Genomic DNA, 19,529 nt, shown 5'->3' with positions numbered 1-19,529 from the left:
GTCCACCTCACTGCTCACTGGGAGCTAGAAATGGCTGATATTTATTCTTTGTTTGGTGTATGGCACAATGGTTCCTGATTATTTGATTATCAAATAATCGTGGGTCAAAGTACGGTGGATGTTCCCTTATTTGATCCACGGTACTTTCCGAATATTTGCTCCAAAATTTTGAAGTGCATGTGGGGCTGTTAATATTGATTATCGATAGCCATGGACTCAGCTACTGGTGGTATTGAAGGGTAAAAGCCTGCTGCCCACCGATTTCCAAAAGTTTGTTACGACTAAAAGATCCTCGCTTACTCCCTTTATGGAATAAAATGGCTTCGTATTGGACGATTTATATATTTACTTTTTCTGAACTTGTCTTGCTTCTTGTATAATACCCTTAAATGACATAAAAAGTTAAATTTCATTCACTCTGATGTAACAGTCACGTAATTCTGTACGTTGAAATCATACTTTTAAATACGAATGTTTGTGGAAAAAGTTTTGAAAACATGTCACTTTGATTAACCGTAAGCACAGTTCTTTCTCTGAGCTTGAATATGGAAAGTACATTTGAATTATGAAATAATTTTTAATTAACCGCCATCCCCAAATCTTTGTAATTCGAAAACATTTCTATTTATTAAGATTAAAGTTGCAGGCTAATATAGATTACAAAGCATCGTGTTGATTATACAATGAGATATATTACTCATTTAACTGGGTTTATGTAAGACTTGTTTATGTAAGACTTGTCTATAACAATGTAATAAAATAAACTGCCATAGTGTTAAACAGAGACTAAATCATTTAAGTAGTTATTAGGAAAGAAAACATTAAGATTAAATGAAAACTTACAAGCTATTAAAATAATCTTTATGTACAGGAAACAAAGTACTCATCAAAGAGTAACTACTTGTTTCAGTGTTTTATAAATTGATTATAAGCTGTAAAATATCCCATGAGTAGCAGAAAGGGTTATTAAAATCTTCTCAAAAATACAAAAATGAAAGTTATAAGCTGCAAGCTTAAAAACTCTTCACAATTATTGAGTGAGGGAAATACAAATAAACTGATTTGTTTTTTCAATTACATTAAACATATCAAACCGAGATAACGGAGTTTTAAAAAAATGTAAAGCTATGTCGTTAAGAACTGTTTTAATGTGTTTAGGTTAATTAACAGTTTCTTATTTATTTATTTTACTTATTTATTTTTTGTTGCTCCCACCCACGAAAGGTTATTTGCAAACCTATATATCTTGTACCGTGGGTGGGCTAAGAATTTTTATCTATTTTTATTAACTTTATATATGTTTTTATTTTTTAATTTATTTTTTACATTTTAATATTTTTACTTACATAGGTACGCACATGTTCAATGCCTCTTGAGAAATGTGATAAATCGCATTTCTCAATGCTTGTTTTTGTCTTTAGACAAAAACAAGCATCGTTAGATAAAATAATTCAATTCAATAATGTGTCTATCTTATATACGCATGCGTAGATTGCTTGATTGTGCTTGATATAATGTACGCAACAAAAATTATTATTCAAATTGCGACAGAGTTTTTTTTTTTGTTGTTTTGTTTTGTAGGCGCAATTTTTAACTCGTAATTTTAAACAGTTTGGTTTGTTTGTTTCCATTGTTATAATATTGTTTTCAGCATGTTTACAACGAAACTTGAATAGCACATTCTAAATGCCCAATGTCATGCGAAAACACTCTATAACGATTATTTTCTATTCGCTAGCATCACTATTTTCTTAAACAAGTTGTTCCCCTTTCCAGTAATATGCACTTTCACCATTCGAAGCCCTTCACATTGTTCAATGTAACGATGCTAAATTAAATGTACTTTTCCATGACGTTCTCCATTTTAACCTTTTTTTTTCTTTGTAGATAGTAATAAAGATAAAAGTGTGTCTACATACGTGTAAAGATGATGCACTTTGAATTATTTGTTTCTTTACCGTCAACGCAAACAGGCATTTTGCTCCATTACTAATCTTCATTCAAGAAAGTAACACGTTTTAGATCCTAAATTATTCCTACTGTGAAATGTGATTTTCACTTAAACGTAACTACTTCAATGTCAAAATTGCCGGAGTTGTGAACGTTCATTTTTTCACGTTTTGTATTGTGGTGTTTTAGAAAGAGGAATAATACATAAAAAATGTCCTTTTGAACTGCTTCATTCTTCATATTTCATACACTTTTATAAGACACTTAAAATAAGGAATAAATAAAGAAAATAAACTTAGTGGAGGGATACTATTAAGATTACTCAGGTGTATTATTACGCATTTTCTTCAAAATTTGTGGAAATATTTTAAACTGTAGGTTGTTAACTTAATTTGTTCTTACTATCCTTTAAAGAAAATGCTGGACAATTTATCACTGGATTCGTCGGTGAAATAAACGTTTGAAAACCAATGCTTCTTTGGTATCTTACTGCCGATACCCTGTTTGGAAAGAAGTCAGTAGACTCAATTGTGTGAGGAACAAACAGCCATAGCTCCCCTCTTAATAAGATGTAGGACCTTTCGCTGCGATAGCTGCAACAATCCTCACTCGACGCTCCAGTTCATCCCACAGATGTTCCATAGTGTTGAAATCGGGATTCTGTCGAGGCCATTCAAGCGTTCATGACCACGCATTACACAAATCACGCATTACAGCAGCGGTCCTTTGATACTGTGCATTATCTTGTTGAAATAGACAATGGTCAGTTCCGTAGAAACACCACAAAGTAGGAAGCATTGCATTGTCCAGAATGTACGGATACCTCTGGGAATTCAATGTTCGTGGCACCACAAACCGAGGCCAAATCAGGAAAAACAGGATCATATCATCACACTGCTACCTCCGAATTTCATAGTTGGGATTACGCATTCTAGTAAGAGATGTTCACCAAGCATCCGCCACATCCTTATCCGTCCATCTGCTCGGCAGAGGGTGCAGCGTGATTCGTCGCTCCATAACACAGCTTTTCAAGCTTTCACGTTCCGCTATACACGTTCTTTGCATCACTGAAAACATCGCTGCATATTGGTTCAGGTAATGTGGGGCATTCATATTGCGGTTCTACCGTGGAGAGCCATGTTGTGAGCCTTGATTCTGAATGCTTTTGTGCAGTTTCATGTTCCAGTCGATGCTCGAAAGTTCGCGTTGAACGGGACATTCGACGAATGGCGGTTTTAACGTATCATCCTTCGTAGCACCCTACGATCACTTTCGGTGAGTGTGGTGGGTCATCCACTGCTGATAGCATCGGCAGTTGACTCCTAGCGTTTCCATCTCGGTATCGCTGATTGACTTGGGATGGCCCAATTTGTCAATAATTTGCCTAACAGATAGGCCTGCAACATGACATCCTATTACAAGACCTCTTTCAAACCCCGTCAGTTCCCTTCCGCAACCATTTCACCCGGACACAGTTGAGTGACTTGGGAGCATCATATTCCTTCAATTTATACCGGCTACGAACACGTGACTCGTTACACGGCACGATGCACCTTGCCCATGGAAGGGGAGGGGGTGTCCATTGACTTCTTTCCAAGCAGTATAGTAATTTCAATAGCAGGTCGTGATGATAAAGACTTCTTGCTTGGCAAAAGACATATATTTCAATCATTAGCAAGGCTTAATCCATCATTAAAATTTAGACAGAAAAACCCAGTAAGGAATTTATAAGTTAGTAGTAATAAACACATTCAACCAAAAACCGTAAGCAATGTGTTGGCCAGTGTCGACACCGAATTTTCTATTGATACAGAGTTGGGAATCAAAACCAATCCAAAACGAAATCTGGAAAGAGGAAAACCTTAAAATGTGTTTTGAGATAATATAAGGCACCACTTGATAAATCGCATTTGTTGTAGTAGTTTGGTGATGAGGCGAAGCTTGTGCTGAATGTAATGTTTTTTTTTCCTTCTTCTTCTGTAGAACATACTACAGGAATTATGTTCGAGAATGTGTGTCTTACCGTAGAATTTACGAATAGGAATTTAATCCACATATTTCAGAAATGTTGAGTAAGTAAAATCATGAAGACTGACTAAATATCAGCAGACTTTTTTTTCTTTCTAATTTAGTTTAATTATATCACATGCTTAAAAAACGCCTGATTTCCGACTCTTACGTAATTTCAAAATTGCTGGTTCTGCAATCCAAACAATGCCAATAAATATACACAGTCCACCGAATATAAAATAGATACCATCATAGGATCCCATTTGATCTCGAAAATAACCTGCAAAATTTTCATTCTGTTATCAATTACATTTGAAAAGATTAAAATATTTCATATTAAAGTTACTGTGAGCAATACTTAAAACCGATGTATGCATGATTTGAAAAGATTCTTTTAAAAAATATTATAGACAAAAAATTTCAACCTCAGAAAATTAGGGAAATATTATATTTAAATATAAATATAATGTTTTATAAATTATTATTTCCAAATACAATGATCACTCATATTATGCCTTCTAAAAAGAAAAAAAATAACGTGCAAAAGAAAAATCTTATTAAAATGATAGTGAACATTCGACTTCCTAAAAAGGGGAAGTCAAATACATTTTAAAAATACTACATATCATATAACCTAAACATCCTTACAAATTTGGAAGAATATTTTGAAATATTCGAAATTATATATTTTTTTATATAATATTATAATAAAATAAAATTTTAAAATAAAATGAAAAATAAAAATAATTATTTTTTAAAATAATAAATAATTAATTAAAAATGTATTATGTATTAAAATGTAGGCCGCAGGGACGGCCTACACTTGAATGAGTTTTGCATCAGAAGTCATGAAAAATTATTAATTGACATAAAACCTAACAGGAGTCAGGGCAACTGAATTCTGATGGGAGGAATCGTGAGAATCTGCGTGTAAGTGCGACAATGTTATGTAACTGTGCTAATGATGGCAATAGTCATTATTATGGAAATGATTATGAAGAGAGAATGATTCTGTGTTCGTCCGGTGCGGACCTATCATGCATGTGTAAAGATGTCTGCATAAGTAAGGAACTAGATAAGAACAGAGATCTGCAAGTTGTCAAAATGTGTCACGCAGACCAAGACAAGCGTATGCAAAAGAGCATGCAGGTACTTTATTATATGTGCAGACGAATGCTAGGAGTATCAGAAACAAAGGAGTAGAGTTTGTTGCTTTGGTTAATATATTAGGATACCATGTTGTGGGCATTAGTGAGACTTTCCTATCAGAAGCAGACGTACTAACTGGTATCGAGTGAAAAGAGTATAGTATTTTTAAGAAGGATAGACAGGATAGGAGAGGAGGGAGCGTGCTGTTATTAATACTAGTAACAAATGTTCATGGTGGCAGTGAGTTTGAAGTCATTTGATATTTGATGTGGAGTGTAACAAGATTAAATACACACGAATGTTGTTAAAAACCTAGTGGATCGGTTGCCAGTGACGAAAAAATGCATCAACAAAATACCATTGGTGCAAAAAGAGCATTCACAACGGGGGACTTTAATTATCCGAAATTGATTGGGTAGCTATGAAATCGCATGCGAAGAATGAAACTGGATTTATTGAGTTGCTGCGGGACAACTTCCTCAAGCAGTACGTGACAGAAGGAACTCGAGGTCAAAGAATGTTAGATCTGATTATAGTATCAGAGGGAGTTTCAGTTAAAGACGTATTTTGCCGCCGGTTGGTGACAGTGATCATGTGGTACACACTTGGGGAGTGACTAAGTTTATGAATGTTCCATTCAGAAATGGTTACATGATGAACTACAAAGCAGGAAATTATGACCACCTGATAGGGGAATGTTAGGGTTCTGTGCCATGGTATCAGTTATTGGATTGGAAGGATATCGACAGTGCGTGGGAAATGTTTTAAAATACTTAAATGATGCGATATCAGAATGCGTCTCTAGAGTTTGAAAAATAAATAGAGTAGGAGTGAATTGGATGTAATCTAATTTAGCAAAAGATTCGTAAGAAAAAATGATGTTGAAGGAATATTGTGTGCATACGGATGATGTCAGTTACGATAATTATAAATAGCAGGCCAGAAGAGTCGCAAGTGTTGCAGGAAAGCTAACTCCGTCTATGAAAAGACAGTAGCTCTGCAAGTTAAAGACAACCCAAAAGAATCCTATCGTTATGCTGCAAGTAAAAGAAAGAATGGATTTGAAAGTACTAATGGGATATCAGTAATAATGGTAAAAGAATGTTCAGCTGAACCGGCAATTCCCTTGACCAGGCTATATATAATTTGAGACTCAGAACAGGGAATCCTCTGTTCTGAGAAAGTCTTATTCTTTCCAAAAGAAATGGAAAGCTTTTGTTATCGCCGATCTTTCACACCATCTTGGCATATATCAGATTACTTTTAGGATAAATGGTTATCATGAATGCTAAACTGGGTTTGCAAATATGTTCAGGTAGGATTGTTCCTCTCTTGTTGTATATATTAGTATGAATGACCATTACTCCATATTCTGGCACTATTGTGTCCAGTATGATAGATCCAAGGTTTCGAATTGTTGCTAAACCCTTCTACTTTCGTTTCTCTACATTAAATAACAAGATTGGGATTCATAACTACGTGCGATGTGTTGCGCCTTCTGACGGTGTTATACTAGTATTCCTTCGCTAGTTTAGTTCTATCTCAATGCATGATGTATAGTGAGTTCAGGTACATTGCTTTGAAGTCTCCGAAATACTTTTTATCAGACACACTCCTAATATTACTAAGTCTCAATTTTTGTCCAGTATCACGCACGTATCTGCACTCAAATATTGTTCCCAGGGTTAATTTCCTGCCTTTCTATTTTGGATTTCATTTAGCAATGAAGATAATTGCAATATTTTCTCTATTTACTCTCTTTCAAGTCATCTGAAATCTACAGAATGGCGTATTTCATTCAGTAGAATAAATCAAATAGTTTCATTGTATGCATGAACCATATACATAAAAGATGAAGAGTTTCATTAGACTTGCTGAATTCATTTGAATTAGAGTTCCATATTAACAAATCCATAGCTCAATACAAAAAAAAAGCCATAGCCCAAAACATCGAAACTAGAGAAATGCAAACAGCAAAGATCAAAATGCGCTAAGGTATGGGCCCACCTTTAGCAGGAATCACAGAATTCAATTTTCGTAAATTTTAAGCTTATGGGAATAGTCTTATGGAAACAGCATTCATTCTTCTCACAGGTCTGTCTTGATTTCTGCTAGTAATTCTAGCCACTAGCGAGGATTCCTCAAATGTCCTTCCACTTCATTCGATAAAGATTCGGTACGATTCTGAGCCTGCCTTTCCTTTAGGAGTATCCATTGCTGTCTGGGGGAGTTGGGAGTGTGGTTTTAGAGCAGGTACGACTACTTACATTTAAATAATCATTACAAGAATTAGTGGTATCTCTATTTCATGGTAGTATCCATAGAAACCAATAGATCAATTTCCTGCGAAATTGGTCTATTGTGAAAAACAAAAGACATACATCATCACATTTACACCACCGTACTTTAAAGCTGTTATGGCTATGGCAACTGGAATATCATCACCTCTAAAGTATATATTGCTGGGATAATATACAGAATTTCTTTTATACTACGAAGGTGGGACTGTTTCATTTTGTTTCCAAAACTAAAAAAAATTATAATAAAAATTAATAAAATGAGTATTCAGGATGTGTTTCTTACCTGTCATGGGAGGCATTGCAAACATGAGCATTCCACCAAAAGTATTAATCATGCCCATAGCATTAAACTGTTGGTCTGCTGACAAATAGTGACCAATAATAGGAGTTTGAATCATAATTACGGATCCCTCACCTATACCAAACAATACACATAAACCAAGTAATATGTTAAAATTTGTTGCTAAGGGAAACATCGCTAAAGAAATTCCCATAACCAAGAAATTTATAATAAGAAATGTCTTTATCGATATATATCCTTTATCGGTGATCCATCCTAAGCACATTCGACCAACAAGATCACCTACGGAAAATACAGAAATAATGAATTTTCCCTGGCTTAGAGAGGCTCCTAAATCTTGAGCAAAATCCACAAAAGTGGTGAGTACTGCATTAAGAGTAAAATTCCACACTGCAGTTGCTATTCCTATGAGAAGGAACATGGGATCAGTTATAAGATCCAACAACTGCTTAATATAGTGGTTGAATCGGGTTGGCTGTTTTCCTTCGTGATAACCTTCAATAGTATTATGAGGAGCGATGGTAGCTGAATTCTCAGCAACATCAGTGCTTCTTTTTAAATAGTTAGACGAAGAACAGAAACTTCCATCAGTAGATTTTAAAATTTCACAATTCCCGTTAAGACATGAACTTTGAGTATTAACTTTGGTAATTTGGTCTATTGGCAGATATGATGGAGTTTCAAAATATAGGTCTGAATGGTCAATGCAAGAAATGGTCACCACATTTGTCTTTTCGAAATTCTTGGAGAGATAAGCATCGTTTAAACTCTTAGGATTGACTTTTGTTTTAGTTTTTTTCAACCAGTACGGTGGCCGAAGTAAAAGAGTTGCAGGAATAGCGTGCATTAGAATTCCTCCTATGAGCAAAAATGTACCTCTTAGTCCATATGTCATAAGTAAAAATTCCAAAAGAAGAGGCATGAAGAAAGATCCAAAACTTCCACCAGAAGACACTATTCCTGAGGCTGTGGCTCTATATTTCTTGAAATACTGGTTAATGCAAACCTTCAGTAAAGTGGTTAGTAATCCAAATCCAATCCCTGTAAAAATGAAAAAAATATAATCAAAGTACGAAACATAATCTTGAAAAAATTAATCGAAAGTCAAATTAATACTTTTCAGATAATTTTAAAATATCTATAAACGAAGTGGATTTTACTAAAACTAACACATGCCTTTATTTTTTTATATAAAATTAACAAAAATGATAAAAACGGTTTGTAAAGAAATCAAAATTCTAAAGCTCCTCTGCATCTCACAACAACGACCTTAGGCTGCAAAGACTTGGTTCTGAATCCAAGTGTTGAAAAGACCTCGATTCAAACGTCTATAAGTGATTTTTAGACCTTTACGAAGACTTTTATCTAAATTTTATAAGGAATTTTTAACCTTCAAAACAGATTTTCAGCTGAATGTGAGTTGGTAATCTCATACAGAAGTGAAAGTATTTTCTTTCTTTATTTTTCCCCTTGCATGGTTAATTTGGCTTTCGATTAAGCCTATAGGAAGGTGAGGCGAACAAAAATATATAGAATTTTGCAGATTATTTATTTCCTAAAATTTATAGTGTGATTTTGATATCCGGATAGTAATTCATATACCATATCGCATTAAATTCTTGAATTAATTTGCAAAAGCGTGTGAACAGTGTTTTACCAAACAATAAATATCGGAGTACCTTCATCCTATCTCAAATAGTCAGAACCGAATACAGGTAATTAAGTAATAATTATATTGCCAAATGCATCTTGAAAACATGCTAAGAAGTATAAGATTTAACCAAGTGACAGAAAGATTTTGTTTTTGCTACTCCTACTCAAGAAATGCAAACCTGTAGAACATCATTAGCATCATGAGTGGGATAAGAATTTGTTTTTCTTTAAATATTTAGATTTTATTTATTTGTTGTATATTTTCTTTTCTTTTATTTATTTATTTCCTTAATCCATTCTCTAGACACCATAAATGAAACTTTTCATGCTATTACAGATCACCAATAAGTGGACGCGGTGGTCTCTCACAGGCTGTTAAATTCATCTCCCATCTAAGGACACTCACAAACATCGATTCTCATGGTGGGATTCGAATCTGTAGCCTGTTGGAATGAGAATATTACCTACTCGGCGAACACAATAGCGATGTTGAAGCATGCAGTTATTTTTACTTTATCTAAATTTCGACAGATATGCCCAGAATGCAGAATTCGTTGCTCACTCCATGATATTTCTTCATCTATACATTTTGGAGTTAAAACTTCAATTTAGTTGTTAATTTACAATGTTAGGAGATAACAAATTTCATTAAATATACCATATTGTGGAACAAATAACAAACATAAAATATGTCTCACTTGGAATCAATGGTTGAAAATAAACTTCCAGATTGTTTTTAGCCAAGCCAATTATTTTTCGTCTAAATCTATGATGATTGTGTGTTAGATACAAAATGTTCTCTCGATGTGTTCGTTCTTCTTAGAATACCCAAATAGTTGCGTGATTGCATTATTTCAATCTCCGCTACTATGTGGAGCGAAATTTGGTAAAGACCAGTTGGACCCAACAACACGAATCCTCGGCCTAAGCCTTCACCTTAGTGAGCCGATAAGTAGTCCTAGATATATCGTTCTTCCTCGATTTCTGTTTGATATCCACAACCTTCATAGGAAGGGCCAAACCTCTTGCTATTACGTATCACTAAGTGATAGATGAGTTTCATCGCCTATTTCAAGCTGATTTTCATGGCAAGTCATTAAAACTATATTTCCGAATAAAGTATCGATTGCTTCACCCCCCCCACACACACTTATATTTCTTAAAGCATGGAGAATAACTGATGTTTGAAGAAGTGTGTAATATATCGTGGTGACACTCAGCTCTTCTTTTCAAGGCGCAGCGAATGACTGGTCGACAGTATATTGAATGGAACCTGATAGTAACGATTTGGGAGGCTGCCAAGTTAACTAACGAATAATCTTGCTAAAAATGTTTTGCCAGGTCTGCTTGCAAGAGCCACCCGGTGGAGCTTGGGAAACAATCTCCATATGTACGTTTGTTGAAGAATCTACACCACTGTAGACTACATATTACTTTCAACTAAACTTAAAATAGTAACCATGAAGAATCAAGAAAAGAGAAATAGATTACATGCTGATAACGCCAAACGTTCTAAACCTTTCCATATGAAAAGCCTTTTGCTAGGCTTTTCATATTTCACAATTTCTATTCTCATTTTGCAGTTTCTGATCACAGTTATGCCCATTTCAAACTACAAAACTACACACATACAAAGAGAGAGAGAGAGAGAGAGAGAGAGAGAAATATAAATTTCAGCTTCTATAAGCACTATTCATCTAAATTTTCCCAATTACTCTCTCTCTGACTCTTTTCTTCTTGAAGGTAGCGCATGCATATATATTTGACATAGCGCCGTTTATTATTAGACAGTGCAATTTGCAACATTAGACAGCTCCAATATTTATCGAATGCACACCACTCACACAGCCACAGCAACTCTCATCAGCATGTTGTCAGGTATTATAAGACTGCAAGTAGAATACCAACTATGGCAGCTATGTTTCGTTTCCTTGGTTAAATTATTGTTCAATACAAACACTTGCACTGAACGTATCAATAAAATGATTTTTATTGGTGAGGATTCATTTACTTTCTATTTCGATTTAAATTCTTATTGTCTTAGAAGCACGCACTAAGCCAGTATAAGAGAAAACAAGAATATTACTATCGGCTTTCCTCGAAATTTTCGTCGTTCTTTTCTGTTTAGATCGAAGCTTGAAATAGTTAAAAGCAGACTGTTATTTCATATAAACTAATTTTATATGAAAAACAAGGATTTGTCATCATGTTCAACTGGCAGTTATACATTTTGGTCTCATGACAAAGCTATTAATTATAATTTATGTTCAACTGTTTTTCCACTTGTTGTGCACTTGGAGTACCATTGTATTATCCGCAGAAATTCCAGCCTCCTGGTTTTTCTATTCCTGTAGTGTTTTTAAAGATGATCTTGGTAAATGTCTTTCTACCATCTCAGCTAACAACATTCAGTGTCCCTTTAACTTTCTTCCAGAAAGTGATCAGAAGAATCATGTCCAAAAATGTCTCGTGGTCCTGAGTCAGCATTTCTCCGATTTTACTAAAAGTTTGTGTTCCAGAATTGATTGATCTTGCTCTCTCTTTCTCTCTATCTCTCACCTCTTCCATTGCTATATGCTTTGTAGCCATGAAGTTATCCAATATTCCATCGATTATAAGAAACGCAATTAATATTTTTCATCCAATTGCTTCCCGGTTTCAATTATTTTAAATCTTTCTCAAGTAATGGAGAAAATCATTACCACATAATGATTTCTTCCTTTATTTGAAGCATCTCATCTAATAAACGATCATCAGTATAGATTCCACTATAATCGGTCAAGAGGAGGGTCCTCTTGATTATGTTACCGAACTTTGGAAAAGTTTGAGAAATCTTAAGTAGACATTTCATGGAATGTGCACAAAGGCCTATTATGTAAGCTCATAGATCTCCCCATCATAAAGCCTGTCTTCTAAGTGCCCAACTTTCTGTCTACAAAGTTTTGATTATAATCAAACTTTGCTATTAATGCTAGTGTTTCAACCAGGCGCTGGAATTGCTTGATGATCGTAATTGTATTACGATCATCAAGCAATGCTTCAATTAAATACTAATTCCTGTTTTATTTCTCGTAAAAAGAATCCTTTTGTTCCATGTTGACTTTTAATAACACATATTTCTAGAAATGGGAATTTCTTCTTGGGATTACTCTAATCACCAATCTATCTCTTGGCGTAAGCATACTATAGTCATTAAATCAGCATAAAAATAGATTTTCTCTGTTCACTAGAGCCTGTTTAACCTCTAGTGGATGGCGGTTTAGCATATTGGATTACATGAAATATTTCGTATTCAGAATAAAATTTTATAACTATGCTATTTTATGCTATTTAAATGATCTTATACAAAAGCGAAGGAGCTGGTCATAATGGTGTTCTCGTTTTAATTTCATACATTCTTATAGAATTCAATATAATAATTCTTTATCTAACTGTCTTTTATGTAATTTTATGCATTTGCAGTAACATCTTTGTCCTTAAGATAACAAGCATAATATCCCATTTTTCTATACAAATTACCTCTCAGATCTTTATACTGGACAAATTATTCATCTAACAGTACCAAAAATCCTTGAAATGAAGTAAAAGAGAGATTCCTATGGTTTCTATAAATTAAATTAAACTATCTATCGTAAATCCTTCCTATGAATTTAATGACACCACGCGCATGTGTAGTATACAAAGTATCCTCTTGGTACATTATTTTAAAAAAAAATTTACTTTTTTTTTCTTATGTACAGCATTATGTTAGAAAAATTCGATCAAATGCTATATTTTCTTTTCGTTTTTTATGGAAACACATTTTATGGTGAACATAATCGCATGAATGGGACTAAAATATTTTAATAAACTTTTCAACATGCAAACAAAATATTAGTGCTATATATAAAAAAAAAGGCATAGACACATATTAGTCACAATGGAAAATCTCATGAAAAGACTGTTTCAGTTGACACAAGGGTAATTATTTATTTATTTATTTTGTTCATAAAAATATCAAATTATTATTACCGCATATCCCACCCCACAAGACGCTGATCCAGATTATATCTGTCGCAAAATAACACAGGATACCGGCGATGGCTGACGTTATCGCTCCTACTGAGCTGACTGTTCTAACTCCAAAATGATGGCCGAGAATCCCAACTATTGGGCCTACAAGGATAAAACAATTTTATGAGGATTTAAATATAATATTAAATACTCCACAAATAATATTAAATAACTAAAAATCCGAGAATTATAACAAATTGAGATTTATTTGAAACGCAACATGTTTCATCGGGATCGACTTCATTAGGCGTTAAGAACATAGAAAGTTATTAAAAGACACTGAAAACATTGAGACACTTTAAAGCTATACAATTATAAAGCTATAATATTCGACTGTAAATTACAGTTATTATGAACTTGAGCTGTAGTCAGTGAGAAACCTGTGAAGATTCTCAATACCGTGTTCCCATATGAGGAATACATCATTCACATATCCACATATCCACTTAAACAACCTCCATCAGGATATCAAATTGACCATGGAGATTGAAGAAAATAGTTTCCTCTGTTTCCTAGATGTTAAACTCACCAAGACGCCTGAATCAATAAACGTCTCTATATTTAGAAAGCCAACACACACGGACAGATATTTGCATGCTTCCTCACATCACCATCCAGCGCAAAAGTTGCGTATTATATCAACTCTTGCGAATCGTGCAAGGTCTGTACTGTCAGATGAAGAAGAACTAAAAAAAGAACTACAATATCTTAAATGAACCTTTAAAAGCAATGGCTACTCTTTAAAAAGTATTAACAAACAATTATCCCACCGTCAACGTAGCAACGTAGAGACACAGGACGACTCCAAAGGTTATATCTCCTTGCACACTATCCAAAAAACTGAGTAGAATCCTAAAGAAGTTTAACATACAAACGTGCTTCTCGACTCTTCCAAAAATAAGATCAAGTTTCAGCAACTACAAACAATCTCAAACCTTCTACAATTCCCAGGTGTTTACAAAGTTACATGTGAGTGCGGAAAACCTTACTATGACCAAACGGAGAAATCTCTCCTCCTACGTCTCGAGGAACACCAGAGAGACATTGCTTACAAGAGAACCAGAGATATTGCCCTATCAGACCATGTCTTGTTTTCAATAAACATGAACAACGAATGCCGCCAACATGAAGTAAATTGGACAACAACTTCAAACCTACACATTTGCCACGATAAGGTAGAACGCCGCATTGTCGAGTCAAAAGAAATCACCTTGGACCCTCTTTATATGAACAATAATCTCAGCTATAATTTGCCTGACTCTTTCAGCTCTTTCATATATATATATATATATATATTCCTGAACGCATATATATATATATATATGCGTTCAGGAACATTGACTCGGTTGTTTTGATACATTTTTATAATGAGATTTAATGACTAAACCGAGAATAATTGTAAGGCTTTAATGATATAAAACACAACTAGTTTTGTCTTTTGACAGCCTTCTTCGGGTGTCTTCTAATAATAGGAAACAGCAATAAAAATACTGAAGCAGTTTAAAACTGAGTAGCACAGGAAAATTGTAGTACATCATTTTCCTCTACAAAAACTTAGAACTATTTCTACCTTGGGACACAGAGAACGCACTCTTCTGAATGACCCAGATGAACTTCAAAAAGAAATTAATTACCTCTCACATGTTTTATCAGAATATCCATTTTGTCTAAAGACATGTGAGAGGTAATTAATTAGTAAGAAATTAGTTAAAAAATTAAGAAAATTAGTAAAAAAGTAAGAAATAACCAACCATCTCCATCCCATATATTAGTTCAGTTTCCAAAAAATTAGCAAAAGTTCTTAAGAGGTACAACATCAGTACCTTATTCACTACACTTCCAAAAATCCGCTCGCTAGTAAGTCATCCAAAGCCTCATCATCATAATCTGAAATATCCTGGCGTATATAAGATATGGTGTGATTGTAATATCCCTTAATTTGGTCAAACAAATAAATCTATTGAATTACGTATGGAGGAACACATGTTAGTGCCTTGTCTAGTCATGTTCTTTTCTTGAACAATCCTGATGATGAACGCCAGAGTCATTCAGTCTGCTGGGATAGATCCGAAAACATCTTTCGTTGCCATGATGAGTTTAAAAGAAAAATTGTGGAGTCCAGAGAAATCATCTTTAATCGTGAACATTTAAATAACAATTTGAGCTACAACATCCCTGTTAGTCACTCTGCTGTTGTTCGGTACTGAAGTTCACGAGAGTCTGCAGGCATGCACTGTCAATATATATATATATATTTTTTTTTTTTCTCTTGATATATATATATATATATATATATATATATATACGCTGAAACAAACTGAGCTATGGAGGCTATACGATATAAAATCAAAGAGATTTCAAACTAATAGCATTTAGAGTAGAATGTTTAATTCTTGTATTAGTGAAGTGAGTAATAACACTCTGTATAAATAGTAGGATTGCTGTACTAAAGATTAATTAAACATCAACTAAACTTCTCAATTATCGAACATCAGTAGCGCAATAGATATCCAACTGAAGATATGATAGACAGTTTCAGATGGAAGATGACAAGATATTTAATACCATTTAGTTTTTCATTCATAATTCCAAACACCATTGCGTTGCATCAGCCCTTTTAGGTGGCTCTTTAAACAGTCGCCACTTAAGACATTGTATTTCTAAGGAGTATTTTCTCTAAAAGCAAAAATATTACAAAGAAAATTGAATTTATTTTTTAGTTTTTTTAACACTAATCTTATTTAATCGTAAGATATACAAGGCATTATTATTTTTCTTGAATAAAAAATGTAGCGAACTATTTTTTTGTCTTGAACAAAACGCTAGCACACAGCCAACAAGTGTTCCATATTGAATAACATTTTCGTAGTTTAACATAATATGGTTGTTGTTGTTTTTTTATCCTACTCAAAAATCTAAATAAAGACGTAAAGAATGCTATGGTTTTGTCCTTCATCTCTGTGATACAGTGCTTGGGGATTTAATAGAGTTAGTCAAAATTACAGCAGAGGTAATTGAGACTGTGAAGACTGTAAAGATAGTATACTATCTGTGTAAATTGAGTCTTGTCGATGTAGTGTACTTTTTTATTTATTTATTTTTTTTTTTTTATTTTCGTGAGGTAAAACCTGTTCCGTTTCTGAATCACTGGCTGAGAAGTTTTTCCATTTCTGGATCACAAGTAATATATAGAAGGAAAAATGTTCTAAATAATGACGTACTTTTCCAAATGGACACATTAAAAATAAATTGGCTATCACTGTGTTATATATAAACCGTTATCAACAATACTTTCCCCCTACAGCATATACATTTCAACACCAAGTTTAATTGATTGTTCACAAAATCAGTTTTTGTGGAACTTGAAATATGAGAAACCCCCAGGATGAAACTTTTAGGAAGTTGCATGGTTTCCTCCAAATACTCGAATCTTCGTCACTTGATTTTTTATGTGAAGACAAAAATGAAACCGATCTCTGATAAGAGATTAGTTAAATTTAAAACTGACTCTGATGGCAATATCTTGACTTGCGATGTACGAATTTCCAATGACTTCGGGATAAAACCTTTGATGACTGACAATTTTAGAAAAACTATACAACTTAAGGCGCTAATAAAAAACAACTGATGCACGAAGTTAAAAAATAGTTTTAACAAATAGACATTTCAAAAATTATGTCTATTTCTTTTCTAATCTCCTTGAACTATTTCTATAGATAAATGATATTAGTTATCAGAAAGCGAAGAGGCGATTATAGGATATATTTAAGTAATCGATTCAGTGACCGTATTCGGCTATGCCCAAATCATTTAAAAAGCTTTGCATACTCGTTTCGCTATGGTATTGCAATAAACTCTTCACTTGGTCTTTCTGATTAATAAATGACATTTAATTCAGTAATGGAACCATTCGCATACATATATTTGATGTAGAACTGCAAATATACACTCGTTCATTTAATGTTCATAATTCCAGGAGTCCTTTAATGAGATAGTTAAATTTCTCCACTTCTGTTTACGAAAATTGATTTCATAATTTGAGATAACAGCAACTGAAGGCTTTATTCTCTCTCCCGTAACGAGACTTGGTTAAGTACAAAATTGAATCATCATTTCCATTTCGGCCTTCAACTACAAGAGGTATATATGAATTCAAACTGAAGAGTACTTTAGATATGAATACGAGATGATCGATCATCACTCTACCTGGTGGTTTAATTCACAAAATTCAGTACACGCAACTTCAGTTACTGTAGCGGGAAGAACGATATATATTTAATATACTTATCTTTGACCAGAATATGAAATGATTACTTTAATTAAGAAGAAGATAATGTTGAACTATTTGGCGTAATGTAACGGATAATTTTTCAGCATAAACAGAATATGAAACTATTTATATACATATACGCAGATAAATACTTTTATAAATATGATAATATATATGCAGAGCCTCCGTAATTCCATCTGTATTAACTATACCCTTCAGTTGAAAAGATCTCGGTCCGAATCTACACTCAGGTCTTTCTATAGGTAGTTAGCCTGTACGGAGGTAGCGAGTTTTGCCTCCCGGAAACTCAGAGTTTCCACCCGGCAAAACTGGAAAACCAGCCAGAGGAAAATGTATAATTTACAGACATAGAAGACAATTCAAACAGGATTAGCCAATTTCTTGTACGCAAGTTTATAAGCAGACTTACTTGGCCGTGACAAATCATTATGCCTAACACGAAAGGAAAGATGGTTTGGTATAATATACACTCATGGAACGGATAGTTTGAGTGTATCTACCAAAGGGAAGTTTTTCAAAATTGTCCAATAGATTAACCATTCAATAACATATTATAAAATATCATCCGTCGTTCTTTTGACTCATTGATTCAATCAGCTGATTGAGGAAGTCATTCCTAAATGCCACCAGAATAATCTGTTATTTTATAAAAAAAAAACATAATTAAAACAATTTTAAATAGAATACATTTTAATAAATAGGGTGACGCTAAGAACTTGGTCACAGGGGGAAAAAATAACAGTCTCATCGTATATGAAGTATTATTTTTAATTTAATGCCGTTTACAAAATTTCATGGAAGTCAACATCGCACTTGCCCACCCTAACTACTTCTGTGTTAATAGGTTAACTGATCAAAATAACATATTGGATGAACAAACAGCTAGTTCGAAAACAAACAACGCCTTTTATCTTACCCAGAAGATTGCGAATACAAGATCGTAGGGTAAACGGTAACGTTGCCGCTTCTCTCGTCACTCCGTAAACATTTATAATCTCCACGTATAATATTCCTGCTGTTCTTCCTATTCCTCCTCCTAAAGCGAAGAGGAAACAACACAAAAACGCAATAACCCAGCTGAATCCTTGATCGTAAGGTGGGACTTTTTCCTTTTCGCATTTCCCCATTTTACTGAAAACAAAGCAACTTTATAATAATCCAAAGAGCGATGATAAACTCGTTCAAGTTCTTTAAATTCGCAACTACGTGAATTTCAAGGTGCAAGAGAAAGAGAGAATTTCGAAAGATCATTATCTTAATTGTCGTAAATTTTCCTTCTCTTGTTACAGCTACACTTTCTTTATTTATGACTGCGACATAATCATTGCTGTTTAAAAAAGTGAAATTAATTTATGAAACAAAATAGGTACTCTACACATACAATATGACAGAACAAGGTCGTTTTTAATAACATAAATTAGAGCTATGAAATTGCATTGGGAGATAAAAGCGGGAGACATCACAGTGGAACTACTGACTTATAGTGGACATCATTCAGTAAATTAAGCGAAGGATAAATTAAGTCAAATGAAGTCGAAGGACTATTTAATGAAGGGTAAATGTACCTACAAAAAGTGTCTAGCATTTGTGTTATTAAAGTTAAAAAAGTTTTCAATAGTATCAAATAATATTTGGTATTTCCAGTTCTTAAAAAAATGTCAGAATATTCCAATTTTTGCTTCATTTCGACCATTACGAACGCACAAACGTGCGAACACGGACGAGAAAGACAAAACGCATTTAAACTGTTTCCTGAACATAACTCCACTTTTTTCGGATTTAGGATGAGCATACAAAGATTATTTCAATTTTAGTTTCAAAT

General features: G+C 33.8%; 1 protein-coding gene across 1 annotated transcript; it reads right to left on the bottom strand.

Moving 5' to 3' along the window:
- Window positions 1-4,100: 4,100 nt before the first annotated feature.
- Window positions 4,101-18,834, bottom strand: LOC150110623 (monocarboxylate transporter 13-like). The gene is made up of 4 exons (XM_090403151.1): window positions 18,624-18,834; window positions 13,375-13,518; window positions 7,693-8,751; window positions 4,101-4,240 (listed from the first exon to the last, which is right to left on the bottom strand). Exons 1-4 carry the CDS (start codon window positions 18,832-18,834, stop codon window positions 4,101-4,103), a joined length of 1,554 nt encoding a protein of 517 aa, XP_090259277.1.
- Between the last annotated feature and the right edge of the window lie 695 nt (window positions 18,835-19,529).

Source organism: Typopeltis vanoorti, chromosome 1, assembly GCF_054136105.1.
Source record: "Typopeltis vanoorti isolate ZY-2024b chromosome 1, IOZ_Tvanoo_1.0, whole genome shotgun sequence".
Lineage (NCBI taxonomy): Eukaryota > Metazoa > Arthropoda > Arachnida > Uropygi > Thelyphonidae > Typopeltis > Typopeltis vanoorti.
Note: the sequence above shows the minus strand (reverse complement) of the source record. Positions and strands in the feature narration are given on the sequence as shown.

Excerpts from the sequence above, each read along its gene's own strand:
- LOC150110623 (XM_090403151.1), bottom strand. The coding sequence starts at position 18,834 with ATGGGGAAATGCGAAAAGGAAAAAGTCCCACCTTACGATCAAGGATTC. Across the intron at positions 13,519-18,623 it reads TTGTATTCGCAATCTTCTGG|GCCCAATAGTTGGGATTCTC; the intron begins GTAAGATAAAAG and ends TTATCCTTGTAG. Across the intron at positions 8,752-13,374 it reads CTTGTGGGGTGGGATATGCG|GGATTGGATTTGGATTACTA; the intron begins GTAATAATAATT and ends TCATTTTTACAG.